This window comes from Apium graveolens, chromosome 11 (assembly GCF_009905375.1).
Source record: "Apium graveolens cultivar Ventura chromosome 11, ASM990537v1, whole genome shotgun sequence".
Classification (NCBI taxonomy): Eukaryota; Viridiplantae; Streptophyta; class Magnoliopsida; order Apiales; family Apiaceae; genus Apium; species Apium graveolens.
Genome location: NC_133657.1, coordinates 126,999,302 through 127,024,294, shown reverse-complemented (window position 1 = coordinate 127,024,294; position 24,993 = coordinate 126,999,302). Strand labels below are relative to the sequence as shown.

General features: G+C 34.9%; 1 protein-coding gene across 1 annotated transcript; it reads left to right on the top strand.

Moving 5' to 3' along the window:
- The first annotated feature begins 1,182 nt into the window (after positions 1–1,182).
- LOC141695873 (UDP-glucuronic acid decarboxylase 4-like) lies at positions 1,183–24,993 on the top strand. The gene is made up of 6 exons (XM_074500081.1): positions 1,183–1,198; positions 2,006–2,085; positions 2,185–2,266; positions 22,492–22,568; positions 24,334–24,426; positions 24,623–24,993. The coding sequence occupies exons 1-6, from the start codon at positions 1,183–1,185 to the stop codon at positions 24,833–24,835; spliced, it is 561 nt and encodes a 186-aa protein (XP_074356182.1). The 3' UTR covers positions 24,836–24,993.

Genomic DNA, 24,993 nt, shown 5'->3' with positions numbered 1-24,993 from the left:
CTCCAGACTTTACATTTTACCAAGTCTGCAGAATACTAAAAGTCTGATACATAGAACTTATAAATCAGATTCAAAGTAAGTATATTTAATACTTCTAGAATAATCTTGAAATAATTTTGAGAGTGTTATAATTTCAACAATCCTCCTTAACACTCTTCTCATGTACTCCGAGCTTGTCACGGAGGTGTTCAAATTTAGTCTTTGGTAACACCTTTGTTAATATATCTGCAATTTGATCAGTAGTACCACAATGAATCAAATTAATCTCTCCTTCACTTTATGCTTCTCTGAGAAAATGATATTTAATCTTGATATGATTTATCTTACAGTGTTGGACTGGATTTCTAGCAATGTCTATTGCTGATTTATTATCACAGTATAGCCTTGTAGCATTCTGTTGTGCTTTGCCCATATCATCCAAGATCCTTCTTAGCCAAACGGCTTGATTTGCCGCTGCACACGCAGTAATATATTTTGCTTCAATGGTTGATTGTGCCACTATATCTTATTTCTGTGATGGCCACGAGAAAACACCACTTCCTAGAAAGAAAGCATAAGCTGATGTGCTTTTCATGTCATCCTCTGTTCCAGCCCAGTTGCTATCAGTATAGCCAACTAGTTCTGTATCTTTTGTTGGTCTGTACCATATGCCAAAACTAGTAGTACCTTTTACATATCTCAGTAGCCTTTTTGCTGCAATAAGATGATCATGACTTGGTTCTTGCATAAACCTTGAGAGTAGACTTGTCGCGAACATAATATCGGGTCGAGTTGTTGTCAAGTATAACAAACTTCCAATAATACTTCTATATAATTTCTGATCTGCATGTGGAGCTCCATCTTTAAGAGTTAACTGTTGATTTGGGACTAGAGGTGTATTTACAATCTTGCATCCTTTCATATTGTATTTTTTCAGCAAATTTTTGGCGTACTTTTCTTGACACACAAAAATGCCTTCATTTGTTTGATTGACCATTCCAATGAAATAATTCATGAGTCCAAGATCTGTCATTTCAAATTCTTTTTTCATATCTTCTTTGAATTTTGAGATCAAGCTGTAATTGCTTCCGGTAACAATTAGAGCATCCACATATAAAGAGATAATCATGATGTTAGAGGCTTGAACCTTAACATAAAGAGTAGGTTCACAAGAACTCCTCCTAAAACCATAGCTTGCAAAAAATGAATCCACTCGGCTGTACCAGGCTCGTGGAGATTGTTTGAGGCCGTACAAGGCCTTTTTTAATTTTAGGACCTTTTCTTCACTTTATTTTACCACAAAACCTGGTGGTTGCTCGATATATATTTCTTCTTGAAGGTATCCATTCAGAAAAGCAGATTTAACGTCAAGTTGATAAATTTTCCATCCTTGTTGCGCTGCTAGTGCAAGGGTCTTTCTCACTGTTTCTTTTCTTGAGACAGGAGCAAACGTCTCGTTATAATATACTCCGAATTGTTGTGAAAAACCCTTAACAACGAGGCATGCTTTGAGTTTTTGAATCGATCCATCAGGATTACTTTTTGTCTTATAAATCCATTTCACTCCGACAATATCCTTGTGACTTGTTTTATCAACCAGTTCCCAGGTTTGATTTTTTTCTATCATTAATATCTCCTCCTCATTGCAAATTGCCATTCTTTATGTTTTACAGCTTCTTCATAACTGGCAGGTTCGTGTGCAGCAAGAAAGCAATTTTCAGATAATCTATAAACTAAAGAAGTCACTATTAGTAGAGATATTGTTTTTGATGAAGAAGCCTACTGGAATTAGGAAGAAGACAAGCAGGAATCAAAAAACACAATTCTTCCATCATTTAATCATAGCGAACAAGGTACTTCTCATAATAGTCCAGATGTTTCAAGTTTACAAGAAAACAAAAAATCAACTCCATTAAGGTTGAGATCATTAGATGACATTTATCAAAGTTGTCCAGAAGTGGAGCTCTCCGGTTCATTTGTATAATTTTCTTTGATGTTGTATTAAATTAAAACTTAAAATTATTAGGTGTGAGGAGTTGTTATGATGTAGGTCAAAGAACAGCTGAAACATTGACAATGGACTACCATAGAGGTGTTGGAGTTGAGGTATGTGTTTCTTATTTGCCAAACCTAGTCTACATGGTCAAGAGTCTTTTATACTGATGTATCATTGGTGTATATATCGACATCTCTACCTGTTTATAGGTGAGAATCGCAAGATTATTTAACATGTATGGGCCTAGGATGTACATCGATGATGGTTGTGTGGTCAGCAATTTTTTTGCGCATTTAATCATTTCTATCCCAAGTACTCTTTTAAGTTCATTTTATCGACATTTGTAGCATTTAGAGCACCCGCAGCGGTGCACTTTTTGGTGCCCAAGTCCCACCTCGTTCAGAGTAATCTGGACATGGCCTCTCTATTATCGCTGAAGGAGAATAAAAAATAGGGCAGTAGACTCTTTGGTGGCCACAGCCCAACTGTATTGCACGAATACCAATATAAAATAAATGTGACGCCCTCCAGACCCGGGGTCTAGATCTGGGGGTCACTAATCAATAAAATGATCATAGCGGAATAATATAATAAATATGACCCCTTTACCTGCACTGGATCGATCACAGGTTATAGTATGGAACAGGCACTATTATAAACCAACCGTTATTACAAACCATAAGTCTAATTAGTTTTACAACTTATTCAAATTTTATTGCAAATCTCTAGACTAGTTAAGCGTCCCAAACTGTCTACCTGGAAACTCACCAAATTATCTACAAGCACACAACTTCTAGTCAGACCTGGAACTCAAGCTTGCCCTGGCCTAGCTGAAAGAATCAGGATATGAAACAAGTATGAGCGAAAGAAATGCTCAGAAAGCAGTAATTAGCTTATGATTTAGAATAACAACAATAATATATCTGATGAACAAAACCAAACCACAATACCTGAATAGTATCAAAAACTGATATATATTTGATAATTAAACAACATTTGCAATATATTTTGTTTTGGGATAAGAATCCTCGAACGACGGTGTGTTGACATCGGTGATCAGCCGCGGAGCAACACCGGTATACTGAAGCATATCCAACAAAACAAAAGGTACCCAAGGCACATATCGGCCTAGCAAGGTGTTATATCCCGTATAACACATAGGTCACACTGGACCGCCGCCACGGCCTCTTACGCAACCATCCAACCTATAAGAACAATTTTCCGTCAAAGGAGTCGAATCAAATGACATCCTTAACCACATAACTCCCCATTTCTCATGGTCCGGAGTTTTCTCAACAACCAATGGCAAAATAACCAGAACATTTAGTTATTCGCTAATCTCAATTCAAAGCTTCAATGTATAGAGTAATTTATAGCGAAACATAAAATGTTTAACTATTCTGAACTTAGAATAGTATGGATATTGAAAGAATAAAGTCCAGAGTCAATATCAATTGAATAGTATGATTCGAAATAAACGTCACTTGAACAAAAAGTGAAGTTAGGGGTACTTCCCTGGTATGCTCGATAACCTCTTATTATAACTCTGTCTATAGCTGCTGGATACTATCTCCGGCTAACACTTGACCACACTCCTAGCTACTTGATTCTATAAATAAATGGGTTATCTTAATTGACAGAACCAAACTCAATCGACGTAACTATACGTCTTGACATCTACCTGATCGTTTATAATTTATCATGGCATTTTAAAACTGTAAACATATAGCATGCATATCACATAGCACGTAATCATGGTATTCGTATAACACGTAATCACATATTTCATGTAACCTATAAGTCGAATCATTAAAATACGTCTTAGGGCGTTCAGAATTAAAATTAGGTCAATACTAGCATTTACCGTTCAAATACCAACTTAAAATGATGCACAAATCAAATGATATAGCAATACAAAAGAAATTAGGACTTTAAAGTATTTTTATTGAAAGCGCAATATTTTTCTGAGTCTGTACGCGTTCGTTTCGTATTAAACGGACGAACCGTTTAATTATTATGAATAAAATAAGAAATAAATAGATTTTTAAATACCAAAATATAATTTTAAAAAGTCTAAAAAACAATTTTTAGAAACTATTTGAATTAATTATAAATAATTTACATTTATTTAACTATTTATAAATAAAATTAATTGATTAATTGATTTTCAATCAATTAATTAAATTCATAAATAATTAACTAAAATAAACTATATATATTTAAATCAAATTGTATTTTTGAAAATAATTAAAGAAAATAATTTTAGGAATTTAAAAATAATTAAGAAAATAATTTTTAGAATTATAAATAACAAGTAAATGATTTTTTTGAAATTAAAATAAATAATTTTTAAAAACAGAAAAATGAATTTTGATTTATTTATAAAAGAGAAAAGCTACAAACAGATTTTCAGGATTTTAACTGTGGGAAACAGAATCGAAACTGGGTCGGGTAAAAAAGTTAAACGGGTCAACTAGGTTCAAACCGGGTCGGGTAAGATCCATACCGGAAACTGGGAAAGAAACCCATAATCCGGCAGCCCTTCCCGGCGTCGGCGAGTTCCCTGGTTCCTCCAAAATCAAGCCAACACATCGGGGTTTTTTTTTGCCCCCGTTTCAGTCAAAATCCCAACCACCCTCCATAATCAACAACACAACCAGTAACCTCCTCCCAGAACGGTTTCTCCGGCCGGAATCACCATTAAAATCGGTGAAACCTTGAGGTTTCCGGCGAACCAAATTGGAAAACCCGATTATAACCAAATCAACACCAAACTCAAACATTAATACTTCAATTTAAAGCTGGTAATTAGTATAATCAACCTATATTCTTATAAACATCAAATCAACATCAAACAATAACGATTTAAATCGAAAAAAAAAACAAGATAAACTCGGAGAAAACTCCGAACCTGACTATCCGTTTCTCGTAATCATTTGCTATGCTTCTATATATAAATACAGTCAGAATCAACTCAGTAATCTATCTAAATCATCAAATCAAGCAGAGAATTATCACAGAAGAAACACCTAATTCTAGTTCATATCAACGAAAAACAATTTCGTAAAATACTCAACCTCAAATCGTGATGTCTACATCAAAAGATTGGCCTCGCCAAGGGAAACAAATTCATATAAAGATCGTCAAGAACGGAGATCTCTAGCACCTTTAATCGATCAAATTAGCAGAAGAACAAACCCTAGCCCCCAATTCTATTTTCTGATTTTTGTATTATTTTTAATAATTTCTGAAAATAAAGTAAAATAAAATAAAACAGACCTGCTATTTATATTTTAAAAAAATTATACCCCAAAATAAATTAAGGGTGTTTTTATCCCTTAATTATATTAATTAGGGCCCCAAAATAATAATTACGGGTAATAATTTTAAAAACGATAAAATACAAAATTAATGTCAAAATTTCCCAAAAATTGCAAATAATTCAAAAATACAAAAATAAAGGGTATTTGAAATACGAATAATTTTATAAAAATAAAAGCTTCGATTTTGTAGGGTTTGTCGTCCCGGTGGGGTCCGGGTCCGTTGATTTTTGAAAAACGGAAACGATCCCTAAATTACCAGAAAAAGCTGATAACACATAAAATGCATTGAAATAAGCGTAAAATGAAATAAAACGAGTACCTTAATAAATATGCGAATAAATACGAGTTCGAATTGCATATTGATTCATATAATTGTAGTTTAAACACATTTTAATCAATCGAAAAATTTTCTGGCCCGCACAGAAACACACATAACAGCTATAACATCTAATATCATGGCAATAATTACTCTAAATTTATAAAACATAATATTTATTTATTTAACACATAATATTCACATAATTTTCCCGGTTATTACATCCTTCCCCCCTTAACAGGATTCTATCCTCAGAATCAGCCTAGGAAAACAAATGAGGATACTTGGATCGCATTTCGCTTTCCAATTCCCAGGTCGACTCTTCAACCTTGGGATTCCTCCACAAGACTCGCACTAAAGATACAGATTTATTCCTAAGCACTCTTTCTTTCTTATCTAAAATCTACACTGGTTGCTCTACAAAAGACAAATTTGGCTGAATCTTGATTGTCTCATATTCTATCACATGATTCGAATCAGGCAAATAACGCTTCAACATTGACACGTGGAACACGTTGTGAATATGTTGCATGTGAGGTGGTAATGCTAACTCGTAAGCAACCTTTCCCACACGCCTCAAAATCTCAAAAGGGCCAACATAACGCGGACTCAACTTTCCTTTCTTCCCAAATCTTGATAAACCTTTCCAAGGTGAAATCTTCAATAACACTGCTTCACCAACTTCAAATTCCATATCCTTTCTAGTAGGATCAGTATATCTACGTTGACGATCTTGAGCTGCTACTAATCGTTTCCGAATGAGTTCTATTTTCTCCTTTGTCTGCTGGATTAATTCAGGACCCAAAATCTTTCTCTCACCAACCTCATCCCAACATATTGGAGATCTGCATCTTATCCCATACAAAGCTTCGTAAGGCGGCATTCCAATACTGGCATGATAACTGTTGTTGTAGGAGAATTCAACCAATGGCAAATGTTCGTCCCTACTCCCTTCAAAATCTAATGCACAAACCCTTAGCATATCTTCAATAGTCTGAATCATCCTTTCACTTTGACCGTCTGTCTGCGGATGATACGCGGTACTCATGTTCAGCTTCGTTCCGAGACAATCTTGAAAACTTCTCCAGAATCTTGAATTAAATCGAGGATCTCTGTCTGAAACTATGGATACTGGAAGTCTATGTCTTCTCACAATTTCCTTAAGATATAACCGTACCAATTTATCCATTGAGAATCTCTCGTTGATAGGGTCAATCTGTCAATAATAACCCAAATAGCATCATGATTTTCCTTGGTCCTCGGTAATCCAACTACGAAATCCATCGTTATATGCTCCCACTTCCATTCTGGAATGTCTAATGGCTGTATCAGTCCACTGGGCCTCTGATGTTCCGCTTTGACTCACTGGCAAGTGTAACACTTACTTACCCATTTTGCAATTTCCCTCTTCATGCTTGGCCACCAAAAATTTTCTCTTAAGTCTCTGTACATCTTCGTACTTCCGGGATGAATTGAATATCTAGAGTGTTGAGCGTCTCGAAGAATTTCATCTTTCAGCTCGGCTACGTTGGGTATCCATATTCTGGAAGAAAATCTTAATATTCCTTTATCATCCTTTTGACTCCCTATCACTTCTCCTGTCAAACTGTCTCGTTCATGGCTCATTACTTCTTCCTAACATCTTCTTATCTTCTCTAATAGTTCTGGTTGAAAAGAAATTGCACATAACACCTCTGTAGACATACTTGGGGTACTGACCTCTATTTCTAGCTTCTCAAATTCCTTGATCAACTCCTCGGATGAAGTTATCATATTCAACCTTTCTTTTCTGCTCAGCGCGTCGGCCACCATATTTGCTTTGCCTGGATGATAGTTGATAGTAAAGTCACAGTCCTTGATCAATTCGAGCCATCTTCTTTGCCTCATGTTCAATTCTTTCTGGGTGAATATATACTTCAAACTCTTGTGGTCCTTGTAGATCTCACACTTTTCCCCATACAGATAATGCCTCCATATCTTCAATGCAAACACTATAGCTGCCAATTCAAGATCATGAGTTGGATACTTTTCTTCATGTGATTTCAACTATCTTGAAGCGTAGGCTATCACCTTGTCATGTTACATCAAAACACATCCCAATCCTTTGTATGACACGTCACTGTAGATGACAAAATTTCCTTGTTCATCTGGCAAGACTAGTACTAGTGAAGATACTAATCTATTCTTTAATTCTTGAAAACTTTCTTCACATTTCTCGTCCCATTCAAATTTCTGGTTCTTCCTGGTGAGCTTTGTCAACGGCGTAGCTATCTTTGCAAAATCTTGCACGAATCTTCTGTAGTAACCTGCCAGTCCCATGAAACTTCATACTTTTGTTGATGTCTTTGGCCTCTCCCAGTTGATTATGGCTTCAATCTTTGCTGGATCCACTTCCACTCCTTTATTGCTAATCACGTGCCCAAGAAATCGTACTTCTTTTAACCAAAATTCACACTTGGAAAACTTTGCGTACATTTTCTCCTGTCACAGTATCTCAAGAACTATCCTCAAGTGCTCTGCATGCTCTTCTTCTATTTTAGAATAGATCAAGATGTCGTCTATGAACACGATCACGAATTTATCCAAATACTTCTTGAATACTCGATTCATCAGATCCATGAAAGCTGCTGGTGTGTTGGTTAATCCAAATGCCATCACTAGAAACTCATAATGCCCATATCTGGTTCTGAATGCGGTCTTCGGAATGTCTTCTGGCTTGATCCTCAGTTGATGATATCCGGATCTTAAATCTATCTTAGAAAACCATACATCGCCTCTCAATTGATCAAACAAATCATCGATCCTTGGCAACGGGTACTTGTTCTTAATAGTCAGCTTATTCAGTTCTCGATAGTCAATACACAGTCGCATATTCCCGTCCTTCTTTTTGACAAACAGTACTGGTGCGCCCCATGGGGATACACTGGGTCTTATAACTCCTTTTTCCAAAAGATCTTGCAGCTAAATTGCCAATTCTTTCATCTCCACTGGTGCCATCCGGTACGGAGCTTTAGAAACTGGTTCTGTTCCGGGTGCTAGATCAATTGCAAACTCAATTTCTCTGTCGGGAGGTAATCCTGGAACATCGTCTGGAAAGACATCTGGAAATTCGTTGACAACTGGAATTGCTTCTGGTGCTGGAACTTCCTTACTGGTGTCTACCACATGAGCCAAATATGCCTCGCAATTCTGACACAATAACTTCTTCACTTGAGCTATCGTTAAGAACTTTTTCTCTTGCTTATTCCCCCGAAATATCACCTTCTTCTTACTATTAAAGGTTTGAAGTCTTACTTTCCTATTCTTACAATCAGTCTGAGCGTTATTTTCTGACAACCAATCCATTCATAAAATAACATCGAATTTTCCCAACTTAAAAGGTATCAAGTTGGCATAGAACTGATATCCTCCTATCCCAATATCACACCTCGGGCACACTCGGTCGACGGAAACTTGATTTTTATTAGCTAATTATATCATTAATGTTTGTTCTAACAATTCAAATTCGCAATGTAGCTTATCGAAAAAATCTTGAGAAATAAATGATCTTGTAGCTCCAGAATCAAATAAAACTTTTGTTGGATTTTTAAACGCAGCGGAGCGTGGAAAAACACTTTTACACATACAAAATCCAAATAAAAGCATACAGATCATGAATAAAAATTCGACGGATCGAATCTAACCTTTTAAAATAATTCGGAGACAACGATCCGAGATCCTTAGCAGTTGCTCCTCAAGTGTGAAGCACTCCACCGGTATCCACCAAGAAAACGATGTTAAGGAGGAGGAAGGAGATGGAGAGAATTGGGTTTTCCAAACTTTTTGGGTTTTCGGGTTCGATGTGGGTTGGAATAAAATAGGGTCTATAATAGTGTATTTATAGGCAAAATTTTCAGCTGAAATTTTCCCATAAATAATATTATTATTATCCCATTTATTATTCTCATTAATAATTAAAACACCTTTTAATTATTAATCCTTTTTCTAAACACTTTAGAAATAATTCTCTCTCTTGATTTAATTTCAAAAAATTAAATCCTTAATTAATAATATTAAGAACTTTTCTTAATTAATTTATAATCAATTAAATCTCATTTAATCAATTATTAAATTTGCCAATTAATTATTTATTTCATAAATAAATATTTATTAGCCATTATTAATTAATTCCTCCACCATTAAATCATTCTCTTTTTATGGTGTGACCCTGTAGGTTCAATATTAAGCCGGTAGTAGAAATAAATAATAATAAAACTATTTTATCATTATTTATATAAATTCTCTAATTTATTAAATATGATTAATTAATTAATCACATTTATTCTACATCGTGAGTGATGCTTCTCAACATATCGCGACTATCCGGATAATATGAATTCACTACTTAGAATACCAAGAACCTTTCAGTAAATAGTTACCGTACAATAAACTCCTTCTACCCTATAATGTTCCGATTAAATACAAGGCATGGATCTCTTGTCAAGGCTATCTAATTCAATCACTTGCTTACCATTTACTATGCGTAGTTCTATGCAAATTAGAAACTCCTTTCTAATTTCATTCACTCTGGCCAGAGATTCCTGAACTAGCATAAGTGGATCAGCCTTGAACATTCGCTTCCTTCACTGGAAGGGGTAGATCCTATATTGATCATACACTATCTTCGTGTACAAATTCCTATACCCAGAAGAGCCCTAATAATTGTCCCTGGAGACTAAGAACTAAACCAAAGCATAGTTCAGTGTACACAAGATGACTATGATGACCTCAAGTCTAAGGATACTTATACAACTATCACTAGGTGAACAACTGCTGACACGTGAGTGAACTCCATCAGTTGTTCAGCTGTGCGAGTCATGTTCAGTGAACTTATTCTATAATAAGCACCTACATACTAGCTATAGTGTCACCACACAAATGTCTATGAGAATAGACATCCTTCATAATGAAGCAAGCATAGTATGTACCGATCTTTGCGGATTATTAATTACCAGTTAGTAATCCTATGACCAGGAACTATTTAAGTTTAGAGTTATCATCTTTTTAGGTCTCACTATTATGATCTCATCATAATCCATAAAAAACTTTACTCTAAACTATGGTATATCTTATTTAAACACTTAAATAGATAAAGCTCGTAATAAAAACAAAACAAGTCTTTTATTAATATCAATGAAATCAAAACAGATTACATAAAAGTTATTCCTAAATCCTTATACATGATTGGACTTAGGACATATTCCTTTCAATCTCCCACTTGTACTAAAGCCAATCACTCTGGTATCTAATACCCATCTTGTCTTTATGACGATCAAAGTGACTTTCATAAAGTAGCTTTGTGAGTGGGTCTGCTATGTTGTTATGTGTGTCAACTCTAATTCAATACAATACAAGAAATGTTATCGTGCTCCCACTAACCCTTTTGTAGACGCATGGTTCATCTACGTTTTTGATAAAATCAAACTCTTTGATTGTCTCATCAAAACGAATGTTCCATCTTTTGAGAAGCTTGCTTTAAACCACATATGGTTCACAGCAGCTTACCCACTAGGTTTTCATTTCCCTTGGAAAGAAAACCATCTGGACATCGGCCAGATTTTATAGTCGTAGTAAGCAGCAATCGCAAGCAAAATCCGTACTGATTTTAACAGGGCTACAGGTAAAAGGTTTCATCAAAGTCAATCCATTGCCTTTGTTTGAATCCTTTTGCCACAAGCCTGGCTTTATAGGTCTCCACCTGGCCGTCTGCTATAATCTATCTTTTGTATACCGTATACATAGATTCCATTCCGGATTTCATGGCACTATGCCATTTCTCTGAGTCAACACTACTCATAGCCTCATTATAGGTTACAGGGTCGTCATCATCAATGATCGACAACTCATTGTCATTCTCAATGACAAGGCCATAATACCTCTCAGGTTGGCGAGACACTCTCCCTGATCTATGAATGGGCTGTTCCACAAAAGGTTGTTCAGTCAGAACAGGTGTTTCCACTTGATCCGTAGTAGTTTGTGCTTCTTGAACTTCATCAAGTTCAATTTTGCTCCCACTGTTTCCTTCAAGGATAAACTCCTTTTCCAAGAAGGTAGCATGTCTGGAGACAAACACCCGATGATCGGTGCAAAAGTAATACCCTAAAGTCTCTTTAGGATATCCCACAAAACTACATTTTACGGATCGATATTCCAGCTTATCTGGGTCAACTTTCTTGACATAAGCTGGACATCCCCAAATCTTAACGTGTTTAAGACTCGGTTTCCTTTCTTTCCATATCTCATACGAAGTTTGAGGAACAGATTTTGGAAGGCACCATATTCAGTAAATATGCTGAGGTTTCCAATGCATAACCCCATAGGAATACTGGAAGATTTGCATAGCTCATCATGGACCGAACTATGTCTAACAAAGTTCGATTTCTCCTTTCAGATACTAATCTGGAGGAGTCCACTGGGAGACTATACCATTTACTTTGAGATAATCCAGAAACTCTCCATTCAAGTATTCACCACCTCGATCTAATCGAAGAATTATAATACTATATTTGGTTGTTTCTCCACTTTATACTTATATTCTTTGAACTTTTCAAAGGCCTCAGACTTGTGTTTCATCAAACACATATATGAATCCAGATCTATCATCTATAAAAATAATGAAGTATGAAAATCCACCCATGGCTTGCGTAGACATTGGTCCACATACATCTGTGTGTACCATTCCTAGCAAATTTGCAGTCTTCTCTCCATGTCTACTAAATGGAGATTTTCATTTATTATTGAGAATAATGAATGTTCTATTCTTAGAGATAATATTCTTTATGGACGTGGTACTTTAAATAATGGTCTGTATAAATGTGACATAATTTACTTCAGATTGAACAAACTAATAAAAGAAAAGGGATGATGTATAAATAACAATTATTTAAAACAATAGTCTTGCCCGTAGGCATATGTAAATGAAATGATTCTACATCTTCAGCAGCAACTCTTGCTCCATTTCCATCAGTAGAATCACCTCCTCTTCCTCAAGAGTCCTACTTCTCCTTGGTCCCTGCAACAAATTGCAGATTTGAGAACCACAGGCGGTATCTAATACCCAAGTAGAAATTTGATTTAATGACATATTCATTTCTATCATGAACAAACCTGAATCAGAAGCGGTAGTCTCACTACCCTTCTTCTTCTTCAATTCTGCAAGGTAAACCTTGCAGTTACTCTTCCAGTGCCCCACCTTGTTACAGTGAAAGCAAACAACTTTGCTCTTGGGGTCTTCAGCTTTTGGTAGAACCGGCTTTTCTTCACCTACTTTCTTCTTCTTGGAAGAGTTCCTCTTCCTTTTCTTAGGATTGGAACCTTCACCAATTAGAAGAACAGAACTCTTCTTAAGGGAAAAATTCGATTCCGCAGTCTTCAACATGTTGTGGAGTTCAGGCAAGCTGACATCCAACTTATTCATGTGAAAGTTCACAACAAACTGCGAGAACGAACTCGGAAGCGATTGCAAGACCAAGTCTTGGCTCAGCTCCCCATCCATGACAAAACCAAGTTGTCCAAGACGTTCAATCAAATTGATCATCTTAAGTACATGGTCATTCACAGATGATCCCTCAGACATCCTACAACCGAACAACTCCTTCGATATCTCATATCGAGCTGTCCTCCCCACCACATCATACAACTCTTGTAGATGTATGAGGATATTGTGAGCATCCATATGCTCATGTTGCTTCTGTAGCTCAATGTTCATGGAAGCTAGCATGATGCATTGAGCAACATTTGCATCATCTATCCACTTACGATACACAACATGTTCATCATTATGTGCATCATTAGCAGGTTCAGTAGGCTTAGGTGAGTCAATCACGTATTCCAGCTTCTCAATCCTGAGAACAATTCTCAAGTTTCGAAGCCAGTCAGCATAATTTGGACCAGTCAATTTGTGAGCATCTAGTATGCTCCTTAGTGATAGTGCAGAAGACATAATGTATATTGTAAATCTGTAAATGATAAACACATAACAACACTTAGCAAATATTCGATTTCATTTCAAAACACTATATGAATCGGGTCTTTATTCATAAGTGGCTCCCACTAGTTTATCTAATTTATTCAACCCCCTACGTGAAATATTAAGCATTTTATAATGCTAGTGGGAATAGGGATCCTATATTCCATCACACAACCCCGGCTGTGGCACGAAATGCCATGTAATGTTCAATAGACAGACAACTCTTGTCAATTACATCTAATGTTATTCCCTAATCAAACTTTAGCCTCTTGAATAATTGAGTCACGCCTGTGGCACGACAAACTCAATATTCTAAGTCAAGTCTAACCCAACATTCCGTACAATTGAATCAGTCCCCAAAGGCCCACGGCTGTGGCACGTAACGACCTTTAGATTCTTATTCAATGTACACATCTCTATGTAATAGACAAGTATTTCTTATTTCGAAATCAAAGCCCTCGGCTGTGGCACGAAACGACAATGATTCAAAAATAAGAACTACTTTCTACCATGTTGGAAGGCTATGACCGACACAAGCCCGTTGTGTCATTGGCCAATTACTACTTGATATTATTTAATTTTAGATGGATTATATTACGTTACAATCATAATCATATTATAAAGAAATTCTTCCTTTTAAATTAAATATTTCAAATCAATAATCAATAATCAGATGATTCCCAGATCGGGTGGAGCATTCTCAAGAGGCGTCACTTAATAACCCTTTCTTACAGATAGAAATCTGTTGTTGATAGAATAATCCTTTCTCTCATATCGAAAATTCATATTCAATTACGTGTTTCATAAACACAAGAATCTCATGATTGTATTCATAATATTATTATTAAGGTTATGAAACAATTTCACTATACTAGGTTGTCTAATGAACGCCTTATGTTCATTTAAGTTCACTTAAATCTATCATCGCATGATAAACTAAGCATATATCACATATATCAACATGAATAAACATCAAGGTAGGCATGTTAAATCATCTAACACATTAGTCTAAGCATTATACATCTCTATGTATCACATGAAGCATTTAAAAGCAATTAAAACAGTCAAAAACAATTTTAAAACACTTCATGGAAATATAAACAGTTCAAAACTTTTATATAAACTAAAATTGATCACACCATTAGATCCGTCTCGAAAAAACGAATCCAACGGTATATTGCACGCCCAAAACGGAGTTACGAAACTCCCAGAAAATCAATTTTAAAATCAACAGAGGGCTGTAACGCATTTCAGGAACGCGTTACAAGCCCTGTAACGCATTCCGGTGATGCGTTACACCACTTTTAAGCCATTAAAGGGTGTAACGCATTCCGTGAATGCGCCACAGGTGTGTAACGCATTCCCGGAATGCGTTACACCCCTATATATATATATTTATTTTTTTTATTATTTTTTTTTTGCAGCCGCCGTTGCTTTCTTCCTCGGTTTGCGCGCCTGACAGTCACAACAGTACAGCCGCCTCACATGTCTGTTCTCTGTCTGCCTCCTTTTCCGTGCAGCAACAAACAACACAGCATATACAGACATATATATATATATACTATATATACATATATTTATACTTATTTAATTACGAATTTAATTGCAAGAACTTCAAAAATTCATAATAAAAAATCTATACATCCTAAAATTATGAAAAAAATACCCAGATGATCTACAACACTTGTAGAACCCAGATAAACATTCAAAATTATTCTGAGAAACGATTTCTCATCAGGCAAAATTAATCCATAATATAACTTGTAAAAATCATAATTAATTCATACAAGCACATAAAATTCTGAAATTTTTACCACAGATCTATATGTATACAACCTATGCTCTGATACCATTGTTGGATTTTTAAACATAGCGGGGCATGGCAAAACACTTTTACACATACAAAATCCAAATAAAAGCATACAGATCATGAATAAAAATTCGACGGATCGAATCTAACCTTTTAAAATAATTCGGAGACAACGATCAGAGATCCTTAGCAGTTGCTCCTCAAGTGTGAAGCACTCCACCGGTATCCACCAAGAAAACGATGTTAAGGAGGAGGAAGGAGGTGGAGAGAATTGGGTTTTCCAAACTTTTTGGGTTTTCGGGTTCGATGTGGGTTGGAATAAAATAGGGTCTATAATAGTGTATTTATAGGCAAAATTTTCAGCTGAAATTTTCCCATAAATAATATTATTATTATCCCATTTATTATTCTCATTAATAATTAAAACACCTTTTAATTAATAATCCTTTTTCTAAACACTTTAGAAATAATTCTCTCTTTTGATTTAATTTCTAAAAATTAAATCCTTAATTAATAATATTAAGAACTTTTCTTAATTAATTTATAATCAATTAAATCTCATTTAATCAATTATTAAATTTGCCAATTAATTATTTATTTCATAAATGAATAATTATTAGTCATTATTAATTAATTCCTCCACCATTAAATCATTCTCTTTTTATGGTGTGACCCTGTAGGTTCAATATTAAGCCGGTAGTAGAAATAATAATAATAAAACTATTTTATCATTATTTATATAAATTCTCTAATTTATTAAATATGATTAATTAATTAATCACATTTATTCTACATCGTGAGTGATGCTTCTCAACATATCGCGACTATCCGGATAATATGAATTCACTGCTTAGAATACCAAGAACCTTTCAGTGAATAGTTACCGTACAATAAACTCCTTCTACCCTACAATGTTCCGATTAAATACAAGGCATGGATCTCATGTCAGTCCTATCTAATTCAATCACTTGCTTACCATTTACTATGCGTAGTTCTATGCAAATTAGAAACTCCTTTCAAATTTCATTCACTCTGGCCAGAGATTCCTGAACTAGCATAAGTGGATCAGCCTTGAACATTCGCTTCCTTCACTGGAAGGGGTAGATCCTATATTGATCATACACAATCTTCGTGTACAAATTCCTATACCCAGAAGAGCCCTAATAATTGTCCCTAGAGACTAAGAACTAAACCAAAGCATAGTTCAGTATACACAAGATGACTATGATGACCTCAAGTCTAAGAATACTTATACAACTATCACTAGGTGAACAACTGCGGACACGTGAGTGAACTCCATCAGTTGTTCAGCTGTGCGAGTCATGTTCAGTGAACTTATTCTATAATAAGCACCTACATACTAGCTATAGTGTCACCACACAAATGTCTATGAGAACAGACATCCTTCATAATGAAGCAAGCATAGTATGTACCGATCTTTGCGGATTATTAATTACCAGTTAGTAATCCTATGACCAGGAACTATTTAAGTTTAGAGTTATCATCTTTTTAGGTCTCACTATTATGATCTCATCATAATCCATAAAAAGCTTTACTCTAAACTATGGTATATCTTATTTAAACACTTAAATAGATAAAGCCCGTAATAAAAACAAAACAAGTCTTTTATTAATATCAATGAAATAAAAACATATTACATAAAAGTTATTCCTAAATCCTTATACATGATTGGACTTAGGACATATTCCTTTCAACTTTAGCATCTACGGAGTTGACTGGAAGCGTACCTGCAATCACGTCTGAACTCTGAACAACATCCTTCATAGTCATATTGAATGTCCTAGCCTTTGGCTGGTCCTTTGCTGGTGGTCCTTCAATCCTTGGCACATTAGCAGCTAGTTCAATTGTCTAGCAGTCCCTGGCAATATGCCCCATCTTTCCACATTTAAAGCACACTGTCCCTGATTTCTGAGCTGTAGTCTGACTTTGACACTCATTAGCATAGTGTCCCTTCTGATTGTACTTGTAACACAACACATTAGCCTTACAAATTCCAAAATGCCTTCTACCACAAAATTTGCAATCTGACGCAGGTGGGCGATTAGGCCTCTGCTTCTTTGAATTCTGAAAATGATTCCCATTTCCTTGCTGTGGTTTCTTAAATCCCACACTCTTATTGTCCTGAAACTCTGGTCTTTTATTGAAACGGCCCTGGAAGTTACCTTGCTGCTGGCCTCCTCCTGAGGTTTCTATTTTCCTTTTCTTCCCATCCTTCCCTTTTTGATACATATCACTCTTACTTTCAATCACCATCGCTTTCTGTACCACTGCCACATATGATGTCAATTCAAACATGGCCACCCTATTCTGAATCCAAAATCTCAATCCTGTTCAAACCTTCTTGCTTTCTTTTCATCTATGTCAACCTGGTCTGGCACGAACCTCGCTAACTCAGTAAACTTATCTTCGTACTCAGCTACAGTAAGATCTCCCTGGGTCAGGTTAAAGAATTGGATCTCCATTTGATTCTTCATATACCTTGGGAAATACTTCTCCAGAAATAGCTCAGTAAACCTTTCCCAAGTTATAAACTCACCTCCTTCCAAAGCTCGCGTGGATTCCCACCAATAGTTCGCCTCACCCTTCAGAAAGTAGCTTGCAAACTTGGTTTTCTATTCAGTTCCTGCTCTGACTAATTCAAAAGCCTTTTCCATCTCCTTGAGCCATGCATTGGCTTCGACAGGATCATCACTTCCCTTGAACTCAGGTGGCTTTACTACTTAAAACTGCTTAAAAGTCACTGCAGGTGGTGCTGCTACTTGCTGCTGCTGTTGCTGTTGCGTAAGATGTAACATCTGTTGTTGCATTAGCCCCAACATCTGGACAATCACTGGATCTGTCCGACCCTCAGTACGATCCTCTCCTGAATTATTCCTTCTCTTTGGTGCCATTATTCTGGTAAGAAACAAGCAACATATATAATAATCTGTCAAGCATTATGTCAAATATGTAGCAATTCCTTAGCATATCAAAATTCTCAAGCATTATTCCTTCTCAAAATATCATAAACTTGCTACCATATTAACATAAGCGACATGATTATCACATAATCCTGCTTATTATCTCGAGAATAATAACAAAAAGAAAATTTTACTCAGAATTATCCAAACCTTTTAAATCCTTGCTTGAAATCTCAACTAAACCAACAAAATAGCAGGGCAATGACACAAGGCCTAAGGCTAAATGCAAAACAGGGAACCTAAATAACTTAACTATAACTCAGCCCAATAACCTAAATTTAATCCTATAAAAGCTAAACTACACGCGCCTATCTTATGTGATCTTCCTATGACTCATCTATGACAATCCTAAGCCTGTTTCAGTGACCATAACCTGTAACTCTGATACCAACCTGTGACGCCCTCCAGACCCGGGGTCTAGATCTGGGGGTCACTAATCAATAAAATGATCACAGCAGAATAATATAATAAATATGACCCCTTTACATGCACTGGATTGATCACAGGTTATAGTAAGGAACATGCACTATTACAAACCAACCGTTATTACAAACCATAAGTCACCTGTGACGCCCTCCAGACCCGGGGTCTAGATCTGGGGGTCACTAATCAATAAAATGATCACAACAGAATAATATAATAAATATGACCCATTTACCTGCACTGGATCGATCACAGGTTATAGTATGGAACATGCACTATTACAAACCAACCGTTATTACAAACCATAAGTCTAATTAGTTTTACAACTTATTCAAATTTTATTACAAATCTCTAGACTAGTTAAGCGTCCCAAACTGTCTACCTGGAAACTCACCAAACTATCTACAAGCACACAACTTCTAGTCCAACCTGGAACTCAAGCTTGCCCTGGCCTAGCTGAAAGAATCAGGATATGAAACAAGTATGAGCGAAAGAAATGCTCAGCAAGCAGTAATTAGCTTATGATTTAGAACAACAACAATAATATATCTGATGAACAAAACAAAACCACAATACCTGAACAGTATCAAAAACTGATATATATTTAATAATTAAACAACATTTGCAATATATTTTGTTTTGGGATTGGAATCCTCGAACGACGGTGTGTTTCCACCGGTGATCAGCCGCGGAGAAACACCGGTATGCCGAAGCATATCCAACTAAATAAAAGGTACCCAAGGCACATATCGGCCTAGCAAGGTGTTATATCCCGTATAACACATAGCTCACACTGGACCCCCGCCACGACCTCTTACGTAACCATCCAACCCATAACAACAATTTTCCGTCAAAGGAGTCGAATCAAATGACATCCTTAACCACATAACTCCCCATTTCTCATGGTCCGGAGTTTTCTCAACAACCAATGGCGAAATAACCAGAACAATTAGTTATTCGCTAATCTCAATTCAAAGCTTCACTGTATAAAGTAATTTATAGCGAAACATAAATCGTTTAACTATTCTGAACTTAGAATAGTATGGATATTGAAAGAATAAAGCCCAGAGTCAATATCAATTGAATGATAAATGAAGATATAAGCACTTGTATAACATGATTCGAAATAAACGTCACTTGAACAATAAGTGAAGTTAGGGGTACTTGCCTGGTATGCTCGATAACCTCTTATTATAACTCTGCCTATAGCTGCTGGCTACTATCTCCGGCTAACACTTGACCACACTCCTTGCTACTTGATTTTATAAACAAAAGGGTTATCTTAATTGACAGAACCAAACTCAATCGACGTAACTATACTTCTTGACATCTACCTGATCGTTTATAATTTATCATGGCATTTTAAACTATAAACAAATAGCATGCATATCACATAGCACGTAATCATGGTATTCGTATAACACGTAATCATATATTTCATGTAACCTATAAGTCGAATCATTAAAATACGTCTCAGGGCATTCAGAATTAAAATTAGGTCAATACTAGCATTTACCGTTCAAATACCAACTTAAACTGATGCACAAATCAAATGACATTGCAATACAAAATAAATTAGGACTTAAAAGTATTTTTATTGAAAGCACAATATTTTTCTGAGTCTGTACGTGTTCGTTTCGTATTAAACGGACGAACGGTTTAATTATTATGAATAAAATAAGAAATAAATAGATTTAAATCAATTAATAATAATATTAATTGATTTTTAAATACCAAAATATAATTTTAAAAAGTCTAAAAAATAATTTTTAGAAATTATTTGAATTATTTATAAATAATTTACATTTATTTAACTATTTATAAATAAAATTAATTGATTAATTGAATTTTAATCAATTAATTAAATTCATAAATAATTAACTAAAATAAATTATAAATAATTAAATCAAATTGTATTTTCGAAAATAATTAAATAAAATAAATTTAGGAATTTAAAAATAATTAAGAAAATAATTTTTAGAATTATAAATAACAAGTAAATGATTTTTATGAAATTAAAATAAATAATTTTAAAAACAGAAAAATGAATTTTGATTTATTTATAAAAGAAAAAAGCTACAAACAGATTTTCAGGATTTTAACTGTGGCAAACAGAATCGAAACCGGGTCAGGTAAAAAAGTTAAACGGGTCAACTAGGAACAAACCGGGTCGGGTAAGAACCCTACCGGAAACTAGGGAAGAAACCCAGAATCCGGCAGCCCTTCCCGGCCTCCTCCCCGAACGGTTTCTCCGACCGGAATCACCATTAAAATCGGTGAAACCTTGAGGTTTCCGGCGAACCAAATCGGAAAACCCGATTATAACCAAATCAACACCAAACTCAAACATTAATACTTCAATTTAAAGCTGGTAATTAGTATAATAAACCTATATTCTTATAAACATCAAATCAACATCAAACAATAACGATTTAAATCGAAAAAAAACCAAGATAAACTCGGAGAAAACTCTGAACCTGACTATCCATTTCCCGCAATCATTTGCTATGCTTCTATATATAAATACAGTCAGAATCAACTCAGTAATCTATCTAAATCATCAAATCAAGCAGAGAATCATCACAGAAGAAACACCTAATTCTAGTTCATATCAACAAAAAACAATTTCGTAAAATACTCAACCTCAAATCGTGATGTCTACATCAAAAGATTGGCCTGGCCAAGGGCAACAAATTCATATAAATATCGTCAAGAACGGAGATCTCTAGCACCTTTAATCGATCAAATTAGCAGAAGAACAAACCCTAGCCCCCAATTATATTTTCAGATTTTTGTATTACTTTTAATAATTTCTGAAAATAAAGTAAAATAAAATAAAACAGACCTGCTATTAATATTTTACAAAAATTATACCCCAAAATAAATTAAGGGTGTTTTATCCATTAATTATATTAATTAGGGCCCCAAAATAATAATTACGGGAAATAATTTTAAAAACGATAAAATACAAAATTAATGTCAAAATTCCCCAAAAATTGTGAATAATTCAAAAATACAAAAATAAAGGGTATTTGAAATACGAATAATTTTATAAAAATAAAAGCATCGATTTTGTGGGGTTTGTCGTCCCGATGGGGTCCCGGTCCGTTGATTTTTGAAAAACGGAAACGATCCCTAAATTACCAGAAAAACCCGATAACACATAAAATGCATTGAAACAAGCGTAAAATGAAATTTAACGAGTACCTTAATAAATATGCGAATAAATACGAGTTCGAATTGAATATCGATTCATATAATTGCAGTTTAAACACATTTTAATCAATCGAAAAATTTTCTGGCCCGCACAGAAACACACATAACAGCTATAACATCTAATATCATGGCAATAATTACTCTAAATTTATAAAACACATCATATTTATTTATTTAACACATAATATTCACATAATTTTCCCGGTTATTACAATAAATGTTATATTTAGGTTTCTTTTGGCATCTAAATGAACATGGGACCTATAAAATGCAAAAAGTAAATTAAAAAAAGGAAAAGTTAAGCAGGAGGGTTGGAAGAAATTGGCCAGTTTTTATTTGTGGCCTCATTTTGCTTGCCTGGACTAATTATGGGGTCAATAATATGAAAAGTTGGCCAGGCACGCTGAAGTTGCTCTTAGGATCACTTTGTAGAAATTACAGGCACTGAGGAAGGAGCCATTGACAGTTTATGGGGATGGGAAGAAAACAAGAAGTTTCCAATATGTTTCTGATTTGGTAAATGTCCTTAGTTAAGATTATGTAATGGTATGTTAGTCGCAGTTTAGTTTGAACTTGAATGTGCCAACACAAGTAGGTGAGACAGTGATTTGCATTCAGAAATTGTAGTGCACATGTAAATGAATACGTAACTTCATTTCTTTTAAACCCCAAAACATTTTCATTTTTAGACCCTCACTAGAATTGAATGGTTGTTATGAGTTGTGACACATTTCACCTATGTGTTTTCAATAATGTTAGTTATTAAACTGTCACCGAACATGTGAAATACCTTACGAACCTACATAGTATGTCTCACTCCAAGATATGATTCAGAGAGGGTGAGAAGTATATATTGATCTTACCTCTAATATTGTCTATAGTAGTCTGTTTCCCTAAGTGAATTACCTGATGAACTTCTTAAGCGATCTGATAATAATCATATTAAGGAGAACATCTAAAACCAAGTTTGTTCCAGAGGTCCCTCTGACAAATTTTCATGGTAAAGGGTCATATATGTTTTATGAATGATGGTCAAATGTTTAAGTTTCATGCTCCCTCTGATGTCTTAGTATTTGAACTCTGCCCGAACAAGAACGAATAGCACACAAGAAAGTATTGTCATGGTAACGATCAAGTAATAAGAGAAGAAATTTAGAGCGGAGCAACAGGGCAGGGCAACTGAAGGGCAACTGAACTTTCTTAAGACATTTATCAATACTAAGAGAACATTACCTAGAGTCTTAAAATGTGACTTTATAACCATTTAAAATCCAATCTTTTTTATTAATTTAGTAGCCAAGTTCCGTCAAATGATTAAAAATCTAAATCTAGTTGTCCTTTAAGGTTAAGGCACACCGTTATTTTATAATTATTTTTTTTACAACAAACCAGAAATGTGCTTGATCTAAGATTTACTTTTAATTAGAACAGCAAACGAACAGAGTTGAGCCGAGTTTCGTCCGAGCCGAGCCGAGTTTAATTTATTTTTAAAATGAACCAAGTCGAGCCGAGTTTAATAATCGAGCGAAAAGTGATGTTCAAGCTCGGCTCGTGTATATTTTGAATATATTTTTCAATCGAATAACCTTAAATTATAATTTATAATTTTACAAGTTGTATCGAGGTCAACTACTAGTTTTTCCTTAAAATTATATAAGCACACTCACAGTTTACAGTTATTTCTTAATCTAGCTATATCATTTTATTTTTCAAGATGATTTTTAAAATATATCCAACTTTATCTAAAATTATTGAGACATTGATAACTTTATAAAACGTACATTACATTTTAAAATGAAGATGTCAAATTTTATTTTATTATTTTACTTAAATTTGATTTATGTAAATTACAATTTATTTAATGATGTTTATGAAATATGAATAATTGAAGATGAATATATCATGATAACAATTTGATAGTTTACTTACGAAAAAAGTAAGTGTTAAAATTAGAAAAATAAACAGAATCTCTATAATAATTAAATTATTAATAAATGCTGAAAAAATGTACAGAGTAAAAATATTTAAGTGATTAGTAATAATTTATTATTTATAATATATAAACTTTATCAGAGCTGAGTCAAGTTACCGAGTTCGAGCCGAGTCCGAGTCGAACAGGAAAAATGTTCGGCTCAACTTGTTTATTTATCCGAGTTCATTTTTATGTTCAAGACCAGCTCGTTTAAAAAACAAACTGAACCGAGTTCACTTAAACGATCTGATCCCAAGTTTTGTTCATGAACAGCTCTGTTCATTTGCAGCCCTACTTTTAATCATGTAGGTGGAGGGTCTGATGCGCCTGATGGAAGGAGAACATGTGGGACCTTTCAATCTTGGAAACCATGGAGAATTTACCATGCTTGAACTTGCTCATGTGTCTTATCTTTGACTCTTTTCAGTTTACACTTACAAAATGTAGGCTTATGTTATTCTTTCTATGAGATTATAACAATTTACATAATGGATATAGTCTAGGCATGTCGATTTACATCTTTAAAAAAGAATCCTTACAGTCATAGAATAATCTTGTTATAGTATAGTAAACGCATGCACTGTCTATGGAAATGCAGGTGGTCCAGGAAACAATAAACCCAAATGCAAAGATAGAATTCGGGCCAAACACAGAGGACGACCCTCACATGAGAAAACCTAATATCAAAAAGGCAAACGATCTTCTCGGTTGGGAGCCCAAGGTACCTCTTACCAAAGGTCTTCCACCAATAGTATCCGACTTTAGGCAACGCATCTTTGGAAATCAGAAGGATGGTTACACCACAGGTTGAGAACGGCATGCATATGCATACCTTTTGTACCAGGGAAGTAGAAATCATTAAATTGTTCCATAAAATACAATTTTCCTCTCCACCTGGTACGGCAATGCCACCAGCATCTTGAGCCTATTGCATTGCTTGCATCCACATAGTAAGAGTTTTGGATCTCA

Coding starts and splice junctions, on each gene's coding strand:
- LOC141695873 (XM_074500081.1), top strand. Junction 2,267..22,491: donor GGTCAGCAATTTTTTTGCGC/ATTTAATCATTT, acceptor TGTAGAAATTAC/AGGCACTGAGGAAGGAGCCA. Junction 24,427..24,622: donor CCATGCTTGAACTTGCTCAT/GTGTCTTATCTT, acceptor ATGGAAATGCAG/GTGGTCCAGGAAACAATAAA.